At 30.8% G+C, this 20136-nt stretch overlaps 1 protein-coding gene and 1 non-coding gene across 2 annotated transcripts; one reads left to right on the top strand and one right to left on the bottom strand.

Annotated features, from left to right (window-relative positions):
- Positions 1–2937: 2937 nt before the first annotated feature.
- Positions 2938–4165, bottom strand: LOC25489481 (protein PHOSPHATE-INDUCED 1). The gene has a single exon (XM_013605468.3). It carries the CDS (start codon positions 4065–4067, stop codon positions 3114–3116), a length of 954 nt encoding a protein of 317 aa, XP_013460922.2. The 5' UTR covers positions 4068–4165; the 3' UTR covers positions 2938–3113.
- A 9492-nt stretch (positions 4166–13657) lies between these two features.
- Positions 13658–13742, top strand: TRNAM-CAU (transfer RNA methionine (anticodon CAU)). The gene is given in 2 exon segments: positions 13658–13695; positions 13707–13742. It is a non-coding gene; the product is annotated as a tRNA-Met (tRNA).
- Positions 13743–20136: the final 6394 nt, after the last annotated feature.

Genomic DNA, 20136 nt, shown 5'->3' with positions numbered 1-20136 from the left:
TTTATGTAATAGTCATAGATTTTATATTTCTAACTTAGGGTAGCCGCGCTTTTTATTCTTTATGCTCCGTTAGTTCTATCTTATTCCAAATATAACCAAAATCACAAAAACGTTTTCATAAACAAACCTTGATCCAAATCAAGTGATCGTTTTTATTTTATTTCTTTCATAAATCAAATTGCAATCAACTTTAAATCTACTTTAAGTCATTTTCTTTTAAAAAAAATACAAACCAATTCTTATTTTGCCACTTGGCTTTTCCTTTTAAAACCTTTTTTCAAAACTAATAAAAAACACAAAACCAATCAAACGTCGTTTTCTACCCCGAACTACGAGGTTTTGATCCCTCACGGGTACGTAGGCAGAGGACCATGTCCTTCCAAATCAATAAAAAATGTAGATATTTAGGTCTTTATTTTTCCACTTTAATTCCTTCTTTTCAAAATAAGCAAGCAAGTTATAGCATGAAAATTAAATAAAAACCAAGAGGTTCCCGTAGAGTACTACGGACATAAAGGGTGCTAGTACCTTCCCTTTATGTAACTAACCCCCGAACCCAAAATCTTTTCAATATGGGGTTGTTTGAACTTTTTCCCCCTTTTCATAATAAAATTAAATGTTCAGTCGTGAAATAATTAGTGAGTCAAAAGCTAATCAAATAGCCTTGATCTCCAAAAAATGACGCGACAACTGTCATCCATGTAACAAATCAAATTTCAAATATTTATGAAACTTAATGATGTTTCATTGTGAATAAAAGAAACTTATTGCTCATACGAAATAGAAGAGGTTAGTAATGATATTTATGGAACTTAATGATATTTCATGAAGAATAAAAGAAAAATTACCACGTAGTTACTGCTGATCGAATTTGAAATAGACTGTCATCCATGTATAAAGTCAAATTTCAAATATCGAAATTTCAGGTCATGAATATATGGTAAAGTAGTAAACCAATGTCCACGCTAAAATGTCAACTATTGGTATTTACGATTGACACTAACAGCTTTTGGAATTGGAAACGTCATAATGCATTACAAAGGATTATGCAGTAATTACTTTTATGGTTGTAATGAATAGTAATTATTACCAATAGAAGACTATGACCATTCACATTAAAACTTTCAAATTCAACTTACCAATATAAATATCAATTAGTTGTGAGAATACAACTATTCTATTCTTTTAGCAAAATTAACTTTTTCTTTCACTTGCTAAGATGGCAAACATTTTCACCCTCATTTTTAAATTGTTATAAAACTTCTAATAACTATATATGTTTACATGATTGCGATTGATTCGATTAACTTCTACGTAGTATGACCCGTACGGTAGCACCAGTCAAGAGTCTAGTATATATAAATGTTAGACAGTCCCCAATCAACCTGTTTAACCCTAATCCCGCCCTTTTTGGCGAGTCTAAATAATTTTTTTGAAAAAATAGTTTTGCTAGGAATTGAATCGTCTACCCATAACAACCCTTAGAGTTTTTACCACTAGACCAATAACATTTTTATTGAAAAATTATTGCTTCTAAAATGGATATGTAATCCTAAAGGCTTTTTTAAGCCACTAACACTCATTTTTATTGTGTTTATTTTCATGTTTGATTACTTTCACAAAATTTAATTTATGACTTTGATTCCATATTCATTTTTGTTGATACAAACTAATATTTTTAATTTATTTTGTTGAGATTTTGCATGTCGACCATTCTCAATCATTACTTAGTTTGATTGTTTCTATGACTTTAAATGTAACTCTAAAATTAATAATATAGCCACTTTAATACTTACAGATAAAACTCTACAAAACCCTGATGTACGGGTTAGAGTCTACTTTCATTTCATAAGATTGAAATAGGAGAAAATAAATTTAAGCAAGGTTAAATAATGCAAAACAATAGTATAATTAGAACTTATAAGGATGTATACACAATTGTCGTAGTAGTTAACTTTTGGCTAAATTTCATTTTTGGTCTCTTAAATATTTAGGTAGTATCGCTTTAGTCCCTTAATTAAAATTTGATTTATTTTGATCTCTTAACGGAAATGACGAAAATGTGTAACGGATAGAAGTTAAAGGATCAAAATAAATCAAATTTTAATTAAAGAACCAAAGCAATACTACCTAAATAGTTAAGGGACCAAAAATGAAATTTAACCTTAACTTTTTCGTGTAACAACTCTTATTTGATTTTTTTCCTTAAAAAAAAAAAAACTCTTATTTGATTTTTTAGCGAGGCTAATATGCTCAAGACTTTGTAACGGTTGCCCATGACAGTTATTTTTATGCACCTTCTTATATACTCTTATTTTTAATGGAATGAATTAGATTTTCTTTTCCAGAAGGTATTGTTCACTTAATGGAAAAGAAAAAGAAAAAAAAGGTATCAATTCACAGAATCAAGAATATTGTCCCGAAAGGGTAGTCTAGTTGTTTGAATTGGGATATCAAGATATCCGTGATTCACATATTAATTTTTAGCATTTGTCTACTAATTATTATTTTTTTACTAACAAGACATTATCATGAAGGATTTATCTAAACCATACCTTGAAAGATAACATTAATTTTAATCACTACTTGTCCAAGTGGAAGTGGTGATAATTTCTTATTGCTTCGAGATTCCTCACTTTGGCTAAAAAAGAACACTATTTTAAACAGAGAAGAACATAGTTTATCTTGCTTCTTGCAAATTGCAATGAAGTACTAGTACTATTACTATTACTATTAGGTATCCCAATTCCCACTTGGACCAAACAGTAATTAAAAACCAATACTAGAACTCGACAAGTGTTGTTAATAAAGCATTGGACCCAATCTTGAATCCACAAAGCTCTGTCCCAAAACTAGTTTCATCTTTATCCCCACAACCCCACAAACAATCATAGATTGGAATTGAAATTAAAATCAAAATCAAATTTCAAACCAGAGTTAATAAATCTACTAAAAATAGTACTAATATATTTTTTTAAAAAGCAAACAAAAGTACATTTGCTTGTTTATCATTACAAAATCTGCATTATAAAAAAATTAAATGAATTAATCCTACATAATTTCTTATTTGTACAACAACATTCTACACTGCCAGTGGAAAGTAACTAAGTCCTTCAAACGAGAGTAGAGCAAGATAATGTAGAAGGATCATACAAAGCAGGAAGAAGATACTTTCTTCCATTATCACCATGAGCATTGAAACTAGCACCAGTAGTAGAATCAACAAGCAAATCACCAGCATAACCAGGGTAAGCACCTTTGCCATAAACACCAGGACAAGCTGAAGCGGCTTCAAGAGGAGCTTCAGAAGGACCTTGAAAGTAACCATTTCCAAAAGGGTTTGTTGCTGTTCCAGCTAAAAGACTAGCCAAGTTTATCACCATTCCATCAAGCCCTACATCGTTGTTTGGTGCAACCAATGGTGCGCTTTGTGGACCGTAAATTGGTTGGTGAAATGGCCAAGCACATAGCCCTGGACACTGTGTTTCTGAGTTTCCAACCCAAATGTAAGCAAATTTTGCAACCTTGCCTTTTCTGGGTACCAATGAAGAAGAAGAACCGTGTGTGCCACATCGGTCCATACAAAAACGTTCTACAGAAACATCAGAGGATGTTAGTACAACGTTGATGGAATCTTTGTGTTCACCTTTGGAAGCTAATTGGATAATGTTTTTGTTTGTTAAGGATTTTCCTAATGAGTAATTCTCATCGAGAATTTGCTTGTTTAAGGAAAGTGAAAGCTGGGTAGATTTTTTCTTTGAGGTGAGATGGTAGTATTTTTCAGTTGTTTTCCACCATGCTGAAACTGAAGGTTGGTTTGGTTTTGATGAAGATGGTGAAGAAAGTGAGGTGAAAAAATCAGTAATTATAGCTTTCTGTGATGGTTTGAAGTTACCATACCAGATTAAATTTACTGAGATTTTACCATAGAGTAATGGACCATTATGGTAATGAAGAAGTTGAGATTGATCTTGAACAAGCTCGTTCAAGTTTCTAGCAGCTGAAGAAAGGTAAAAAATTGAGATAAGAAGAAAGAATTTGAGTAGAGATTGAAAACTAGAAGCCATTTTTAAAATCGTGAACAAAAAATGCAACGGATCTTTTTGTAAGAAGATTGATGGGAAATGTAAGAAGGTTGTAAGATTGTGTGTGTGATTTGAGGTTGTGTGAAGAGAGGTTTATATAGTGGTAGCCAGGTGGGGTATTAAATTATGGAATTTTTTATTGATTAAAATTTTAAAAGAAAATATTTTAACTGTTGAAAATTGTAAATAGTGGTGAAGCTTGGTGAGAAAGAGTGAGTAATTAAAGAGTGACTTTTATGCGTGGGAAGTGGTTAGCCTCACTGGCATTTACGAGCCACGGCTTGTCTAGTAAGCAAGATAAAGAGGGACCCTTATTCGGTACACTGTTTTTTTTTTTAAACATTCACACGTGAATAACCTAAAGTGTTTTACACGCGCAGATATTGAATGTGTATTTTATACTATTTTGACTATTTTTGAAGAGGCGTGAGAAGCAAGTGATTGAAGTGAGGTGGGGGAGTGATGTAAAAGAGATGTGTTTTAGAGAGACAAGGCAGAAGAAGAAAGTGTAAACCTTTGTGGAAATAAGTGAAGGTTTTTGTGGGGGTAGCTATGTGACAAAAGCATGACAGCTTTGGCCAGTTGGATTATTTCAAACATGGGTTTTAGGTGGTGTAAATGTCAAAACTACCCTTGTAAACGGATAAGTGCAATGAAATATGAAAAAGAGATTGAGGGTAGAATTGGGAAAAGATGGGTGAAATTATGGAGAGAGAGACGTTGAGAGAGGTGACAGACTGGAATGGTGTGTAAATTTTATGGGGAAGAGCGTATGGATGAATAGATACACAACTGGCACACATTCAATTGGAGTTTATGAATGAATGAAAAAATGAAATGAATATTTCTAGAGGTATCCGAGGAAGCACGTGATGTTAACCTAAACATCAACACCTTAGCACGTGACCGAACATACTGTGTGTGATGGATTACTACTACATTCCACCTGTATTGCATGATGACTTGGCAACTACCATACGCCACTGCGTTTCGTTACATGCAAAGGTTATTTTCACAGCCCATTGCGTTTCAGATTAGTAGTGCTTCAATTGGATAGATTATTACAACTTAGTCATTTTTTTAAATTTGTTGTTGTTTTGTGTGGTTGATTTATTTTGTTATTAATGGATTGAAATCTGGATCCAATTGAAGTATGTACTTGTTGATACATTTTATTAATTAAGGAAAACGAAACTTAAAGTCATTTAAAATCTTTTAAATATTTGATTGTGAAATCCTAACAATTTTGATTTAGTTTATATTGATTGTAAAATCATATTAATTTTAGGAACTTAATGTTGTGTGCAACTAATATGTCTCACATCGGATATAAAAGTGAAGGTTGAACGCACTCATAAACTTATTTTCTTAAAATTTTGAGTAAGAGTATGGTTTACTTTCACTTGTGTGGTTGTTTTGTTGTGATTAATTGGCTCTCCTCGTGACCTAACAGTGATATCAAAGTCGAGGTTCGACAAATGGTTCAACCGACTCCTTGGTGTCCAGGCACTGGTTGTTGTTGTGTTGGAAGCGGCAATGGTGGCATGAGCAATTGTGTGCGGATGAAAGAGATACAACTTAAGGAGGAGTGAGCATGATGAATTGATGGACTCACACTTCAGAGAGAAATTGTTGTGTGCAAGTGTAAGTTATATGTCCCACATCAGATAGAAAATTGCATATTGAACACTTTATGAGTAAGAAAACTAATAAACTCGTTGTCTTAAGGTTTTGGATATGGTTGCTTTGTTTGGATATGAAAGATCCCCTCGGACTCTCCTCGTGACCCAACACTTATATTATATTGTATTTGATTGTTTTATTTTATTATTAAAGAAAATTAAACTTAAAGTCTTTTAGAAAACTTATTTTATATTTTTAACTCATTTGAGTTGGTCTGATATTGTTGTCTTGGGACCTTTAATTTGTTTCTCTCAATATCTCATGTTCGATTCTCTTTGTGCTAATTTTGGGAGACTAGTTTGGTTTCTTCAAATAAAATAATGTATATTTCTAACAAAAATGGTATCCAAAATCACAATTGATAACATATACTATTTCTTACATCTAAAATTATAAAATGTGAAGTGAAAGTATGGTAATAATTATTGTTAATAAAAAAATTCAAATATCTTTTTTTTGTAGTTGGGGTTTGAACCCTGGACATCACATATACTTTAATAATTTTTGAAAGAAATAATGACGGCCGTCTCCATACCACTTTTTAAGAACCTAAAAATTATAAATTTAATGCAATGAAAATTATAATATTTAGTTTTTTTAAGAATAATTTAACCATCTTAAATACTTAGAGTTTTTGGTAACACTTGTTTAGCAAACTTTTTTTATATCTTCGGTCCTATTTATAAGAAAAATTGACTTTTTAAATTAATTGAATAATTGATGTATTTGGATTAGAATATTGACCAAGTATATTATTTATGCAATAAATAAAAAAAATCAAATATTTTTTATAAATAGGATCGAAGAAAGTATTTTGCAAAGTGGAATAAGGCCGTAGTCTGACTCTAGATTTTTTTTTTCTTCCTGATAATGATCTCACAAATATAGTTGTAGTAGAATATTAAAAAGTCATAACTTACGATAGACTAAACAAGAATCTTGCCCTTTTTAGTAACGCATAAGCTACTACACTCACACTCTTTTGCGGTGGAAAATGTAGGGGGTGTATTGAATCATGATTCTAAGGGATTTTAAAAGACTTTTTTATCATAAAAAAGTCTTGTGGTGGTATTCAATCAAAATTCTTTTCAATTTAAAAAAAGTCTTGTGTTATTCAATTAAGATTCTTTGTCATTTAAAAAAAGTCTTGTGGTATTCAATCAAGACTCTTAATCACTTAAAAAAAAGTCTAGTGGTATTCAAAATCATTCAAATTTCGAAGGATTGTTTAATAAATCAGATTTTGATGGATTTTGTGGGATTTTCTAGTGAAATTTTAGCATGAAAAAGTCTTTCATGAAAACATGAGATTTCTTAGGATTGTTAATTTTACTATATCTCCCTCTCTCCTCCCTTCTCTCTCTTTTCCTCTCTCTCTCTCTCTCTCTCTAGCTCTTCCGTAAAAAACCTCTCTCCCCCCTCTCTCTCTCTCTGATTCCTTCACTCGCTCTCTCTAGCTCTAACTCTAGCTCTAGCTCTAGCTCTCCCGTAAAAAATAAAATATAATTAATAAAAGAGTCTTTATTGAGATTTTGTAGCTCTAGCTCTCCCGTAAAAAATAAAATAAAATAAATAAAAGAGTCTTTATTGAGATTTTGTGAAAGAGAGTGTGTTATGATATTTTGTTCAATTATTTCTTAAAATTCATAAAATCTGTTGAAATCTCTTGAAATCCATAAAATCATTTCAAATCCTTTAAAATCTTATGAATTAAATCCATTGAAATCCTTAATAGTCTTTTAAAATCATCAAAGTCATCAAAATCTTGCAAAATCTTTTAAAATCCTCAAGACTTTTTTAAATAAAAATTGTCCTTTAAAATCCTAATCCAATACACCTCCGTAGTTTAATTTTTGGGTTTTGAAGTATAATTGTTTTATATTTTTGTCCTTTGTCATTATTTTCCTAGTCAAAGTAAGATATACCCATGTGGATTTATTTGATGCTGATATGGATATATATGGCCAGAAAATACGTGACCTAAGATGAAAATGATTATTATATATATATATAGACTAATAAAAATAGAAATAAGCATATTCCTAAGGTGTGCAAATATTTTCTCAGTTTTGAAGTATTCTTCAATCTTGATGAACATTTGAGACACAACTTATCTAACTTTTCCTACAAAATGCATAAATATCATGTTAACTATGGCGGTTGAAATCACATGGTTTATACCAAAATTTGCTTCAAACTTTCATTGCTATATAATTTTGGTAATTATCACTTTAAATTATAGAGACATGCATCCGTCTAACAAAAGTCCACGTGGCAAGGGTAACCTATTGATTATGTGATTATTTAGACCATTGAGGTCACCTTAAATTTACCAAATATTTTTTTTTACATGTGTTACTCTAGTTAAAACGGTAACATTTCGATGATATTGTCGTTGATGATATTGGTGACATTGATCAATGTAACTGCAATATCATAAGTGTACAAAAAACAAAATATCATTGTGAGGGAGAAAGAAGAAAGCTAGATGTGACACTCTGGTTGGTCAATATCACCAACTACAACGTCATCTAAGTGCTATCCAATTAAAAGTAGGGTTAAATATGTTTTTGGTCCCTATAAATATGTCAATTTTTCATTTTAGTCCCTCTAAAATTTTCCTTCAACATTTAGTCCCTATAAAATTTTCAATCACTACTTTTGGTCCCTATTTTTAATTTAAATTTTCTATTTTTTAATGAAATTATGCAGAAATGTGTAAAATATTCTAAAAAAAATTTCCTTTAAAAAATTAGAATTTTTTAACAAAACACAAATTAAATATGAATTTTTAACCGTAAAAGATATAAAAATTCATATTTTGTTCAAAAATTCTGAATTTTTTTTGGAGTGATTATTATAATATTTTGAATTTTTCTGGAAAATTTCATTAAATAAGATGAATTCTACATATGAGTTTACTTTAAAAGAGGGACCAAAAGTGAAGATTGAAAATTTCATAGGGACTAAAAATCGAAGGAAAATTTTAGAGGGACTAAAACGAAAAGTTGATATATTTATAGGGATCAAAAACATATTTAACCCTTAAAACTAATGACTAGTATTGATAACAAAAAAAATGTGGAGACGAAAGTTTCAAGCAAATTTCAAAACAAAATATATAGAGACGAAACATGTTTAACCCCGTGCTCCCGTTTAAAACTATATTTGCTTTGCTTGTAAAAAAAAAAAAAAAAATCAAAGTTATTGTGCAATGTATGAGTTCCATTTAGAATTTGATTGAGTCAATTTTGAAGTTTAGATTCAATCAAAGAGCAAGAACATAAAATAAAAATGACACTTCATTTTTTATCATTATTTTTGGATGTATATTGAATTCGATTGATTTATGTATACAATGGATGAAAAACTGCTTATTAGTCACTAATTACATCAACTGATTCAATGTACAAGAGAAACTACTGTCGTGAATTCGATGTGCATCCATTTGTAAACTAAAATTTCAAATATATCAATATGCTTCTAACTCAAGATAGTGTCTCAGTCTAATTCGAACTTAAGATCTCTCATACAAAGTTTATCTTTTATCATTTGACAAACCATTTTAAGTTCAAAACATCATATATAATTACAACAACAAAAAGTCATTATGATAAAATTTATGCACACGTATATTTAGATGAACCAAAACCATACTTATTTTTGTAAGAAAAATGTTTATATCCGTGCATAAATTCTATTATAATGACATTTTTTTAATTAAGAAAAAAAAAAAAACGATGCCCCAATGACAATCTTTATGAGTAAACTACATTACTATTTTTGAAAGAAATTTGAATTGCACTTTTTCACTTGGAAAAAAAAATGGTTAATTATATTTTTGGTCCTTATAAATATATACACTTTTCATTTTAGTCCCTCTAAAAAATTTGTTAGACTTTTAGTCCCTTAGAAAAAATTCATCACCACTTTTAGTCTCTATTTTTAAGTCAACTCATGTCTAACCATCATATTTTAAATGAAATTTTTCAGAAATAGGTAGAATATTATAACAATCTCTTCCAAAAGAAATTAGAATTTTTTAACAAAAGATGAATTAAATATAAATTTTAATGTTTTTGGTGCTAAAAAATTCATATTAAATTCATGTTTTGCTAAAAAATCTAATTTTTTTTGGAAAATATTTTCATAATATTCTACACATTTCTAAGTAATTTCATTAAAAAACATAAAGCCTAGAACATGAATTGACTAAAAAGTAGGGACCAAAATTGGTGATGGAAAATTTTTTATGAACTAAAATCTAACAAAAATTTTAGGGTGATTAAAATGAAAAATTGATATATTTATAGGGACCAAAAACATATTGAACCCGAAATTAAACTACTATTTTTACCATGGAATTTATTTTGGTGTTAGGGTCAGGAAAACAAATTCATACTCTATCTATTTTTCTTTTCCACTAGTAATATTTTCTTAATTATTGACTTAAATGAACGTGGATCTCACTTAATACGAGTTTCATTCGTATGAGGTGAAAACTCTTTCCTCAAAATTGAAAGACTTGCCATAATTTCGTATGAGTGAATATGCTGCTAATACTCCTGCTTTATTTAATTCAGGTCGTCTCGGGTATACTATATTTTAGTTTAATTTATCGTTACATCCTAGGTCATACCAAATAAAGTGTCTTCGATAAAAAAAAAAAATATTAAGCTGATAATTTACCATCTAACAACAATTATCTTCTCCTAAAAAAACACAATTATCTTGTCCATTCACTCTTCATATAGGTCAGGTACATTGCACCTGTGAAATACACAGGTTTGATTAATCTACGCACCTAGTATTAAAAATCTTAAATGGCCATCCATAACCTAGAATCACGAGAACAAAACTATGATTGATGTAATCTTAAACATTAACAATACTAAGGTTTTATTCACGTGGAATGGTCTGTTCCATTTAATTTTTAAAGTGAGTTATACAGAGACTTGAAATTAATAATATTTGCTTGGTGTCCGTTTACAATGGCCTAAATTCCCGATAGTTGCAAAGACAGCTCCCGACACTCGTGATGGTGCATTCACCTCTGGATTCAGCATGGCTTGATTCCAATTTTGGAGACAAGGACCTTAGGTTAGATAAATTAGTATACACAATAACAATTGAACAGGTCCCACGAATCTAACGTATTACGTACTAAACCACATAAATTCAAACTCACACTCACACTCTCCCTTAGACCCTAGTCTCATACTCACTTCGTTTCAAAAAACATGACCAAATCAACCACTTTATATATATCAATGCACACTTTTGACCGTTAATATTTTTAATTATTTAAAATAAAAAATTATAAAAATTTAATATTTTGAAAATATTTGTCAAGACAAATCAAACAACATCTTACAAGCTAATATTTATATTTATACATTAGTTAAAAAAGTATGGTCAAAGTAAGTCAAGTGAATAGTGCACATTGCAAAAATTAGACATGTATTTTGAAATAGAGGAAATAATATAAATTACTTTAGTAGATAACAGATGAAAAATTTAATTTGTATGCATCAATAATTCAAAACTTTGTTGCATATACATAGGGGTGGACCTGGCCTCACAAATGTTGTGTGCAATTGTGAGTTATATGTCCCACATCGGATAAAATAGTAAAGGTTGAACACCATATAAGTAAGAGGACCCATAAACCCATTGCATTAAGGTATTGGGTAAGAGTGTGGCGTCTCCCTCTCTTGTGTGGTTGTTCTAGCCTCGATGTGGACGGTCCCCCAAACTCCCATCAATGACCAACAGTGGTATCAGAGCCTCGATTCGACGAAGGGTACGACTGAGGCAGCCAGTCCGTTTGCGCATAAAGCAGCAACGACAGTACAAGCAGTGTCGGTCCGTTGCGGAGAAGCCAGCAACGGCGATACAAGCAAGGTAAGTAAGTGGCACAATTTTTTGCAGATCGTCATATATATTATTTCTCACAATATTATTCATAAAACAATTGTATGTATAGTATATTAGTGGTACATATGAATGGATTTTACTTTAGGTTAGGTAATTCGGTTCAACACTTGCATTATACATTTTTTATGATATTATTAGTTAAAATAACATTGTTAAAAAGCTAAAATGGGCAATATAGGGAATGAACCCAATTTCCTTGGATGACAAAGGCGCGCCTTTACCACTAAACCACACCATACACATGTGATTAGTTTACAAAATTTGATTTATATAATATAACATTTAGTTAAAAGTTAAAAAAAAAAAAAAAGGGCCTGGACTAGTGTGGCACTTGCCACAGTGGGCTTAGTCTAGGTCCGCCCCTGCATAAACATCTAATCAAACTACATCATGATACAACCTTTTTAGGTTAGCTCATAAAACTTATCTAAAATTATCTACTTGGTATAATTGATTGAATACACGTCTAAATAAATCTATTTAATTGTTCCACTCCATGCAAGATTATAATCTATTTTGTAATAATCTCTAGCACAAATAGAGAAACTTTCACCGGAACAAACTTTATTTCACATATAATTAATCATAATTTTCGATGATCGAATTTGACATCAATATTTGATGATCTTCCTTGATCGAAAACTCGACACCGAATAGATTTCTTCAAATCCACCTAGCAAATATCTTTTCCTTAAAAATAAAGTTATCATCCAACAAAGAACACTATGCAACCAACTTCTCTGATAGAAACAACCTACAATTCCAACTAAATTCACACTTTCTACATCGTTTAACACAATACCTGCAACAATAACTATATATAATGTCCTAAAGTGACCCATTAATTCATAATGATTATGTCAATACAATGAATCCCTCCCATTGTCAATAAGTTAGAATACAAAATGAGAAGAAAAATTACTATTAAAAAGAGTAGTGGTAAATAAAGTATTAGAATACAATATTGATGATGTAAAATGTGATATTTTCTTTTAAAATATTATCAGGTGATGTAGGGAAAAATTAATTAACAAACATCAATGATATGTACGTCTTAAATATTTAATTATTTTGTAGTAACTTCAAGCTTTGACTGAGTTGCATGTACTCCATATATAATTATCACAACAAGAAAACACAAAGAACTAGTCTCTCTGCCTATAATGCGCATATTTTCCCCTTGAATTAATGTTCGGTGGAATTTATGATAGTTTTTAATAGAGCTAGCGTGGTAGATAAGTTGGGAAGGTGTTACCTTCTTGACCGAAATAATTCAGTGTATATATGCCCATGTTTTCAAGTTAGGAGTAACTCCCAATATATGGCAACCATATTGTCTATCTTTGCCTTTAATTATCCTATCCGTTAAGTTAGATGCATGCATATATATTTCTTAATTAGGAATTACTACGCAGGAAGCTGAAGGGAAGGCTCCTAATGTAGAAGTCATATCAGCTTTAACGATTCCTGTTTTACAATAAATATATATTGACTGTATTAAAAGACTTAGATTGTTTTCCTAATATAATTATTGTTCCATATAAAATTTTATTGATTATTCCGGTGACAATTGCTTGTGTAGAAAGAAGATTTTAAAAGTTGAAGTTCTTCAAGTCTTACTTGCGGTTTACCATGTTACAAATGCTTAATAGATTAACATCAATAGCAAATTGAGAATTACTGAAGGTTAAAAAGAAAATAAAAACTGTTTTACAATGAAGAAAAGAAAAACTTGAAACATGATAATTCATGTCTTCTAAAAAAGCAGATAACTTCTGTTAAAATAATTTAATCAAACAACGTATTAAAAATATGATCCTTAAAAGAAAGTATTAAAAAAAAAACTTATGTATGATCTGAATCAATTGTCTACGAATATAATCCAAGTGGAAAAATCTATTACAAATTATGGTTTAATAAATATATATGTTTATTGTCCAAACAAACATTACGGGGTGGTGGCGCAGTTGGCTAGCGCGTAGGTCTCATAGCTTCTGAGTAATCCTGAGGTCGAGAGTTCGAGCCTCTCTCACCCCACAATTATTTTTTTCTCTTGCTTTAAGTTTTTTTTTTCTTTCTTGGATCAAGATCCAGTTTAGACCAAACAAAAGGATCGTATGAGGCCCAAACCAGAAACTTCTTTTTTCTCTATTTACTTTCTACACCTAACATACAATCAAAATGATAAAGGCAATTTAAAAGAAGTTTGTGGTCGACACTGAGCTAGAAAGCATAATTTTTTTTTAAATTTATTTCATTATTGAGGAATTAATCCCCATCAAGATGAATTTGTCCCATTTATTATGAACTCATGGTACTTTTTTTATGCTACCAAAATTCTATTGAATTAATAATCATACAATCTTTGAAGCTGTATTTGGAATTATCTGTTTGTTTCTTATTCTCTGGTGTTGTTTTAATCTCCCTTGAAATGTTTGTAGCCTTACTAAAATTTGTTACTTTTTCCGAATCCATGTTTGAATTCCGGTGAAGAGATGTGATCCTACCTTGATCCAAACAAAGTACAAACAAACTCACTTTGATTTGGGAGGCCATAGAAAAACCTCATGAGAATTTATGATGAGGGAAATAGGCTTAATTTCATTGAAGATTATATCTTGAGAAACTACAAGATCTTATAGAGACTAGAGTATTTTAGATCATTTCTAATCTATTCATAACAAACTGATGAGTTATCAATCTTCTAAAAGACTAATATTAATGAGTCGCTACGTAATTACAACAGAGTCATTCTATTTTTTAGGTTTATTGAAGATCCATTCGGCTAAACCATTGCTCTCTTGGGCCTCATATTTGTTGCTTCATTGATTCTATTGACCTTGCTCATGACATATGTAATGTCCTTTGCTGAGTGGTTTATGAGATATCTAGATTTTAGTGGCTAAAGAAGTACTTTTGAGTGATTAATATAAGTGTTTTTTTTTTTTACGTGCTATAAGTGTTAAATAAGTGGTCAATGACTTGTATTTTAATGGTAACTTAATGAGAAATATGTCAAATAAGTGATTAATTGCATACTTTTTTTTTTTTGTCAAGATTAATTGCATGCATTTTAGTGGCTCATGAAGTCCTATAATGCGGTTAACGATGGATATCCATTTTTGTGTCAAATTAAAGTCTTTGTTCGAATAACACAGTTGTATTCAGAAATCTCCCGGTACGGCAAATGCATTGTGACATACTACAAGTAATTTACTGGAGTTCATAAATTACTACTAGTTGATAAAATGATTTAATAAGATATTGGCATTTGCTCATACTGAGAGGCCACGGTTGTTAATTCATGACAGCTCCTAATTAAGAAATTTCAGTATTTTTATTGTGGGATTAAATTGTACTGTAAAAACCATCATCAAATCAAGGGAAAATAAAAGATAATGATCCCATATAACCCAATCAGTAAGTATCACATGTTCTGCGGGGTCCTGGTGCTCTTTGGTATCCAGGCCAAATTAATCTGACATGTTTTGGTTGCTACTCATGGAATGATTTATATTTTGAAATAAGAGACATGAAATAAATATTTTTAAAGCAGCACTGTAATAAGACAAGTGGGGAAGGAGATTGAGTTTCTGGAGCAAGGTTTGCATCATCTTTGCGTCTATTTAAGGTCAGTAATAATGAATGGATTTTGGTCCATGTCTGCAGTAGTAAATTAAGCAGGCGTGATGAGTATTTTGAGTGTGTTGTACATTATATACAACAATAATAACACGTTATATATCCATGTTTACGTAGGCATTTAAAAGGAATGAAGCTATTTTTATTCACTCTACTTGTTTTGGTGCGCGTTCTGCAAATTTCAGTTTATAAAGAAATTGGAGGTCTAACTCATCCTTACAAAATCGGTTCATCAGGTTAGGATTGTCTCCTCTATATAAACTCTTATCAAAATACACCTCGTCACGCCCAACACTCTTTGGGCTTGGGTACGTGAATCGGCCATCACGCCCAGCAGCACTCTTTGGGCTTGGTGCGTGAATCGATAGGTGACCCATGAAATCGACAGGCTCTGATACCATAAAGAAATTGGAGGCCTAACTCATCCTTTCAACATGGTACTTGTTATATTCAAGGGCCGCCTAAACCTATTCACGCACCAAGCCCAAAGAGTGCTAGGCGTGAAGGGGGTGTATTGGAAAAAACCCAAATCCCACATCGGATAGACAAGACTCTTAAGAAGAGTATATAAAGAGGACGTAATCCTCACCTTATATATGAATCGGTTTTTAAGGATGAGTTAGGCCGCCTCCAATTTCATTAGTTTATACAATCCGAAAAATATAAAACACCCTCCAAAAAGGTTGAAAGGTGGAAAAAGAAACAATCCAAAAGGATGGTGGGTTGGACGTCTATTCGTTGGGTTGGCCTAGGTCTAATCCTAAATTTTGTGAAAATTGTTGTTCTCAACTTAAAAAGTTCTTAAAAACACTTTGAAATGACTCAAATTCGTTAATGGTAGTTAACTACCACTGGAATAAAACCGGTGATAGTTAATTACCTCTGCGCTTATTTTCTAGTTAAGTACCGTTGTGACCTGAAATAAGCGGTAGTTAACATGTTTATGCAAAATTCTCTAATTATTCAAACTCTCAAATTCTACCAAAATCACCCAAACTCATCTTCACGAAGTTCATCCAAATTTCTCCAACAAAATCACAAGTAAAATAAAATAAATCATTTGTCACAACAACAAATATAAAAAGTTAAAGGTTGGGAAAACAATTTAAAAGGTTTAGAAATTCTCAAGATGGAAAATGTGGTTTAAACTAGGTTCAGTTGTAACAATGTTTTACTATGATCTACAGAGCTATATCTTTCTACGACTTCCTCGCAATTTTTCCACACGAATTGTGCTCTTACAGAGCACTTTGACCTATGACAAGAGTCATATCGAGATCTTAGCGCTTAGTTATAGCTTCACATAGCTTCTAGACTCCTACAAAATCTAGTTAACGTTCAAGCAATCTCTCTTGATCCTTTTACCTTTTGATGCTTAAGGACAAATTCATATCTAACAAACATGTTTCACTCCCATACCGGCTAAGGATCAGAGAGCTATAACATTAGAAGTAAAAGTGATCAATTCTCACTTCTAAAGATTTTGAGTTAAATCAGTTTGTTATAAAGAAGCTCGACTCTATAACTTTATATATCGCAAGTAAAGAATGTCATAACCTTACCATGCCTAAGCCACATGAAGGGGTTTAACTCATGGTGAGTTGAACCTCAGATATAGATGAAATTAAAAATAAATGAAAACATAGAAAAGTAAATTGATAGATTAAATAGAGTTAGTATAAGATTACAATCCTTGAAGGAAAGTGGTGAGCTGAAAGAATTATCAAGTAATCTAACTTTAGACCTTTAAAATCTAGCAACAATACTCATCTATGGAGAAGATGAGATGGAATGAGAATTTTAATGCTGTTAACCCTAGCTGAAACCTCAACTCTCCAATTCTATTAAAATTTTCAGACCCTTGCCACCAACGCATAGTTGTCATTATATAATACAAGACCAACCACTACAAGTCATACTCTTTGGTTAAGATCTCCACGTTATTTCTGCAATTTTTATTTCAATTGTGAGAATCTACTTCCAAAGGCAGAATTGTTTTCTTAAATGATGTCAACTATAAACGACAAAGTTATGATACATCATCATGAATTTAAATATACCAACTTTTTAATTCGCATATTATTTTCAATCTTAAAAAATCCATTTAAAAACAAATACTTTTTTTCTCTCATGTAAAAAAAAATAATCAAATTGAAAAACCGTAAATAACCGACATCATTTAATAGTATATAAAATACTTTCTATAGTCATGTTTATAAACAACTTTTACATTTTCATATAAACCTTATTATAGTCCAAAAATTTTACTCTTGCCATTTATAATGTGTATTTGTATGAGGATGTGGCACAAGGGGTCACATTTTATAATGGTTTCCATTTTCCAATGGGTTATGTTTACATTATGGCTATTGATTTCAGTGAAAGGGATCGAGATCTACCTTAGCTTTTTTGCATGTAATCTATTTGTACAATATAAATGCTTGAATTAAATGGACAAATAAAATACATCCACTAGACAGTAATTAGATTGTTGACAGTGGAACGTGTTCTTTTTGTGTATTATCGTTTCACAATATCGTGACCTTGTCAGTGTAACTGTAAATAGATTTTGAGCGTGGTCAAGAATTTGATAATATAGCCCTTTTAAGTTAAACCTCAAAACACTTGTGGCAAAGTTCTTGTATTGCATCTCTATTCTCTTCCACTATTATTGTAAAAGAAGAAAGAAAATAAGTATGTGTTGAGAACTTCAGATATTTAATAACACATGACACTTTTTAAAGAAAGAAATGAGTTCGATTTTTGGAGTCGTTCATTTGTAAGAAACTCAATCTTACATTAAATTAAAAAAGCAACTAATTATATGTTTGTCGAGTAGAAGATTAGTCACATAGTAAACCTCAAGTGGCTAAATCATAAGTAGGAGGGTCGATTCAAAAAATTTAAATAATAACTAAATGTTAAAACAAGTTTTATAATATATAGAGTCTCTTTATGTGGCCTTTTTATTTAGAGTAATGTTATTTGAAAATCAATTTGGTTGACAATCACATTGACAACCATATTTTTATAAAGAAAAGTATGTGTTGGCACAAAAATCAAAGTAATAGGGAGAAAAAGTAAAAATATAATATGAGTATGAGAGAGAAAGTTGTCACAAAAATTGTTAGAAAATCGATATACAAGTATCATTTCTCTTTTATTTATAAAATCCAAAAGAAAAATGTTGGTGGGTCTAAGATGACGACATTAGTACCCTTACCTTTATACTGTATTTGATTGTAAGATTCTTTGGAGTGTTTACTACAAAGAATTGGAAAGAAAGAAAAAAATCATAAGGGTGTGTGATTCTTTCGTCTAAATTTAAAATTATTAACTTTTTTCTTTCAAAATCATAAAAAAATAAAAAACAAAAAACAAAAAATACATATTAAAGCAGAATGAAAAACTAAAATGGAGAGCAAATCTCTTAGCAATGTCAGCAAAGCAAATAGTGCAACCCCGCAAGGGCAGACAGACTTTACAAGATAGTAGTACACTATTTTTTTATTGCAATGTTTTAATGGTGAACTACAAAAAGGATTACAACCAATGGAGTAAAAAGATTTAAGATTTGTATGGCAGAAGTCAGACATTATTGCTATAATGCATGTATGATGTTTACTTATAAAAAATATATTTGAATATCTATTTGATGACAATTTTTGTGAAAATTTTCTCTCACATATTCACATCATTTTTACTTTATCTCTCTATTGTTTTGTTTTCCGTATAAATAATTACTTTTTCTTTGTAAATTATGGTTGTCACGTAAGTTGTCAACTAAATTGGTTGTTCAAATAACATTCCTCTTACTTATATGACAATGTACAATGGTTTTTTCTTTTAACACCATTCAACATCCACTTTTTTAATTCCCAACAATCCTCATTTTCTCTTTCTTATTCAACACTCATTCAACTTTTACTCTCTTCAATAGTTTTTCATTCAACACTCTACCGCACCATTTTTTATTTCTTATTCTTATTTAATTTTATATTTTTGTTTTTATAATTACATAAAATTACAATTATCGATTATAATTAAATTAAAATAATACACTTAACAATTTGTTTTTTTGTTTTTTTGGAAAAACAAAATTTTGTTAAATAATTTATTTTTATTCTCTTAACTTAAAATGCAATACAACAAACTAAGCAAAATGTAATACAATAGAAAGATAATAATAAAATTAAGATAGTGAAAAACTTGGTTTTTTTTTCTGTGTCCAAATCAAATGAACCAAGTCCTATTTATAGAGAAAAAAAAATTAAAATTAATTTCGAGTGAAATAATTGGGTTGAAATTATTAAGATGATAAAAATCCGAACAGCCAATCAGAATCAGTCACGTGTCACCCATTATCCATAAAGCATATTCTCTCTCCGCCTCTCCTACAGCAACACTCGTGTCTGTCGGTGCGTGTAACACGCGTCATGCTTGCCCAACAAAATGCAGCTGCGTGTCCCTATGGCAAACAGTTTCAACATGTAATGTGTTCAACACTTCTCTCCTCCACGTCATCTCTCAACACCATTCAACACCCCATTGGAGCAAAACCACATGGTCTAAGGGTGTAGTGGTTCATGTGTTGATCGATATGTTAGATATTTTATGGGCTTAAATATTGCACTCGTCCCTGCAAATATGCCTCGTTTTAATTTTAGTCCCTGTAAAAAAAAATCAGAAATCAGTCCTTGCAAAATTTTTTGTTTTTGAAAATAGTCCCTGGAGGGACTATTTTCAAAAACAAAAAATTTTGGAGGGACCTTTTTAAAAAACAAAATAT

This window comes from Medicago truncatula, chromosome 3 (assembly GCF_003473485.1).
Source record: "Medicago truncatula cultivar Jemalong A17 chromosome 3, MtrunA17r5.0-ANR, whole genome shotgun sequence".
Taxonomy (NCBI): Eukaryota; Viridiplantae; Streptophyta; class Magnoliopsida; order Fabales; family Fabaceae; genus Medicago; species Medicago truncatula.
The sequence above is the reverse complement of the archived record's forward strand: the minus strand, read 5'-3'. Positions and strand labels throughout refer to the sequence as shown.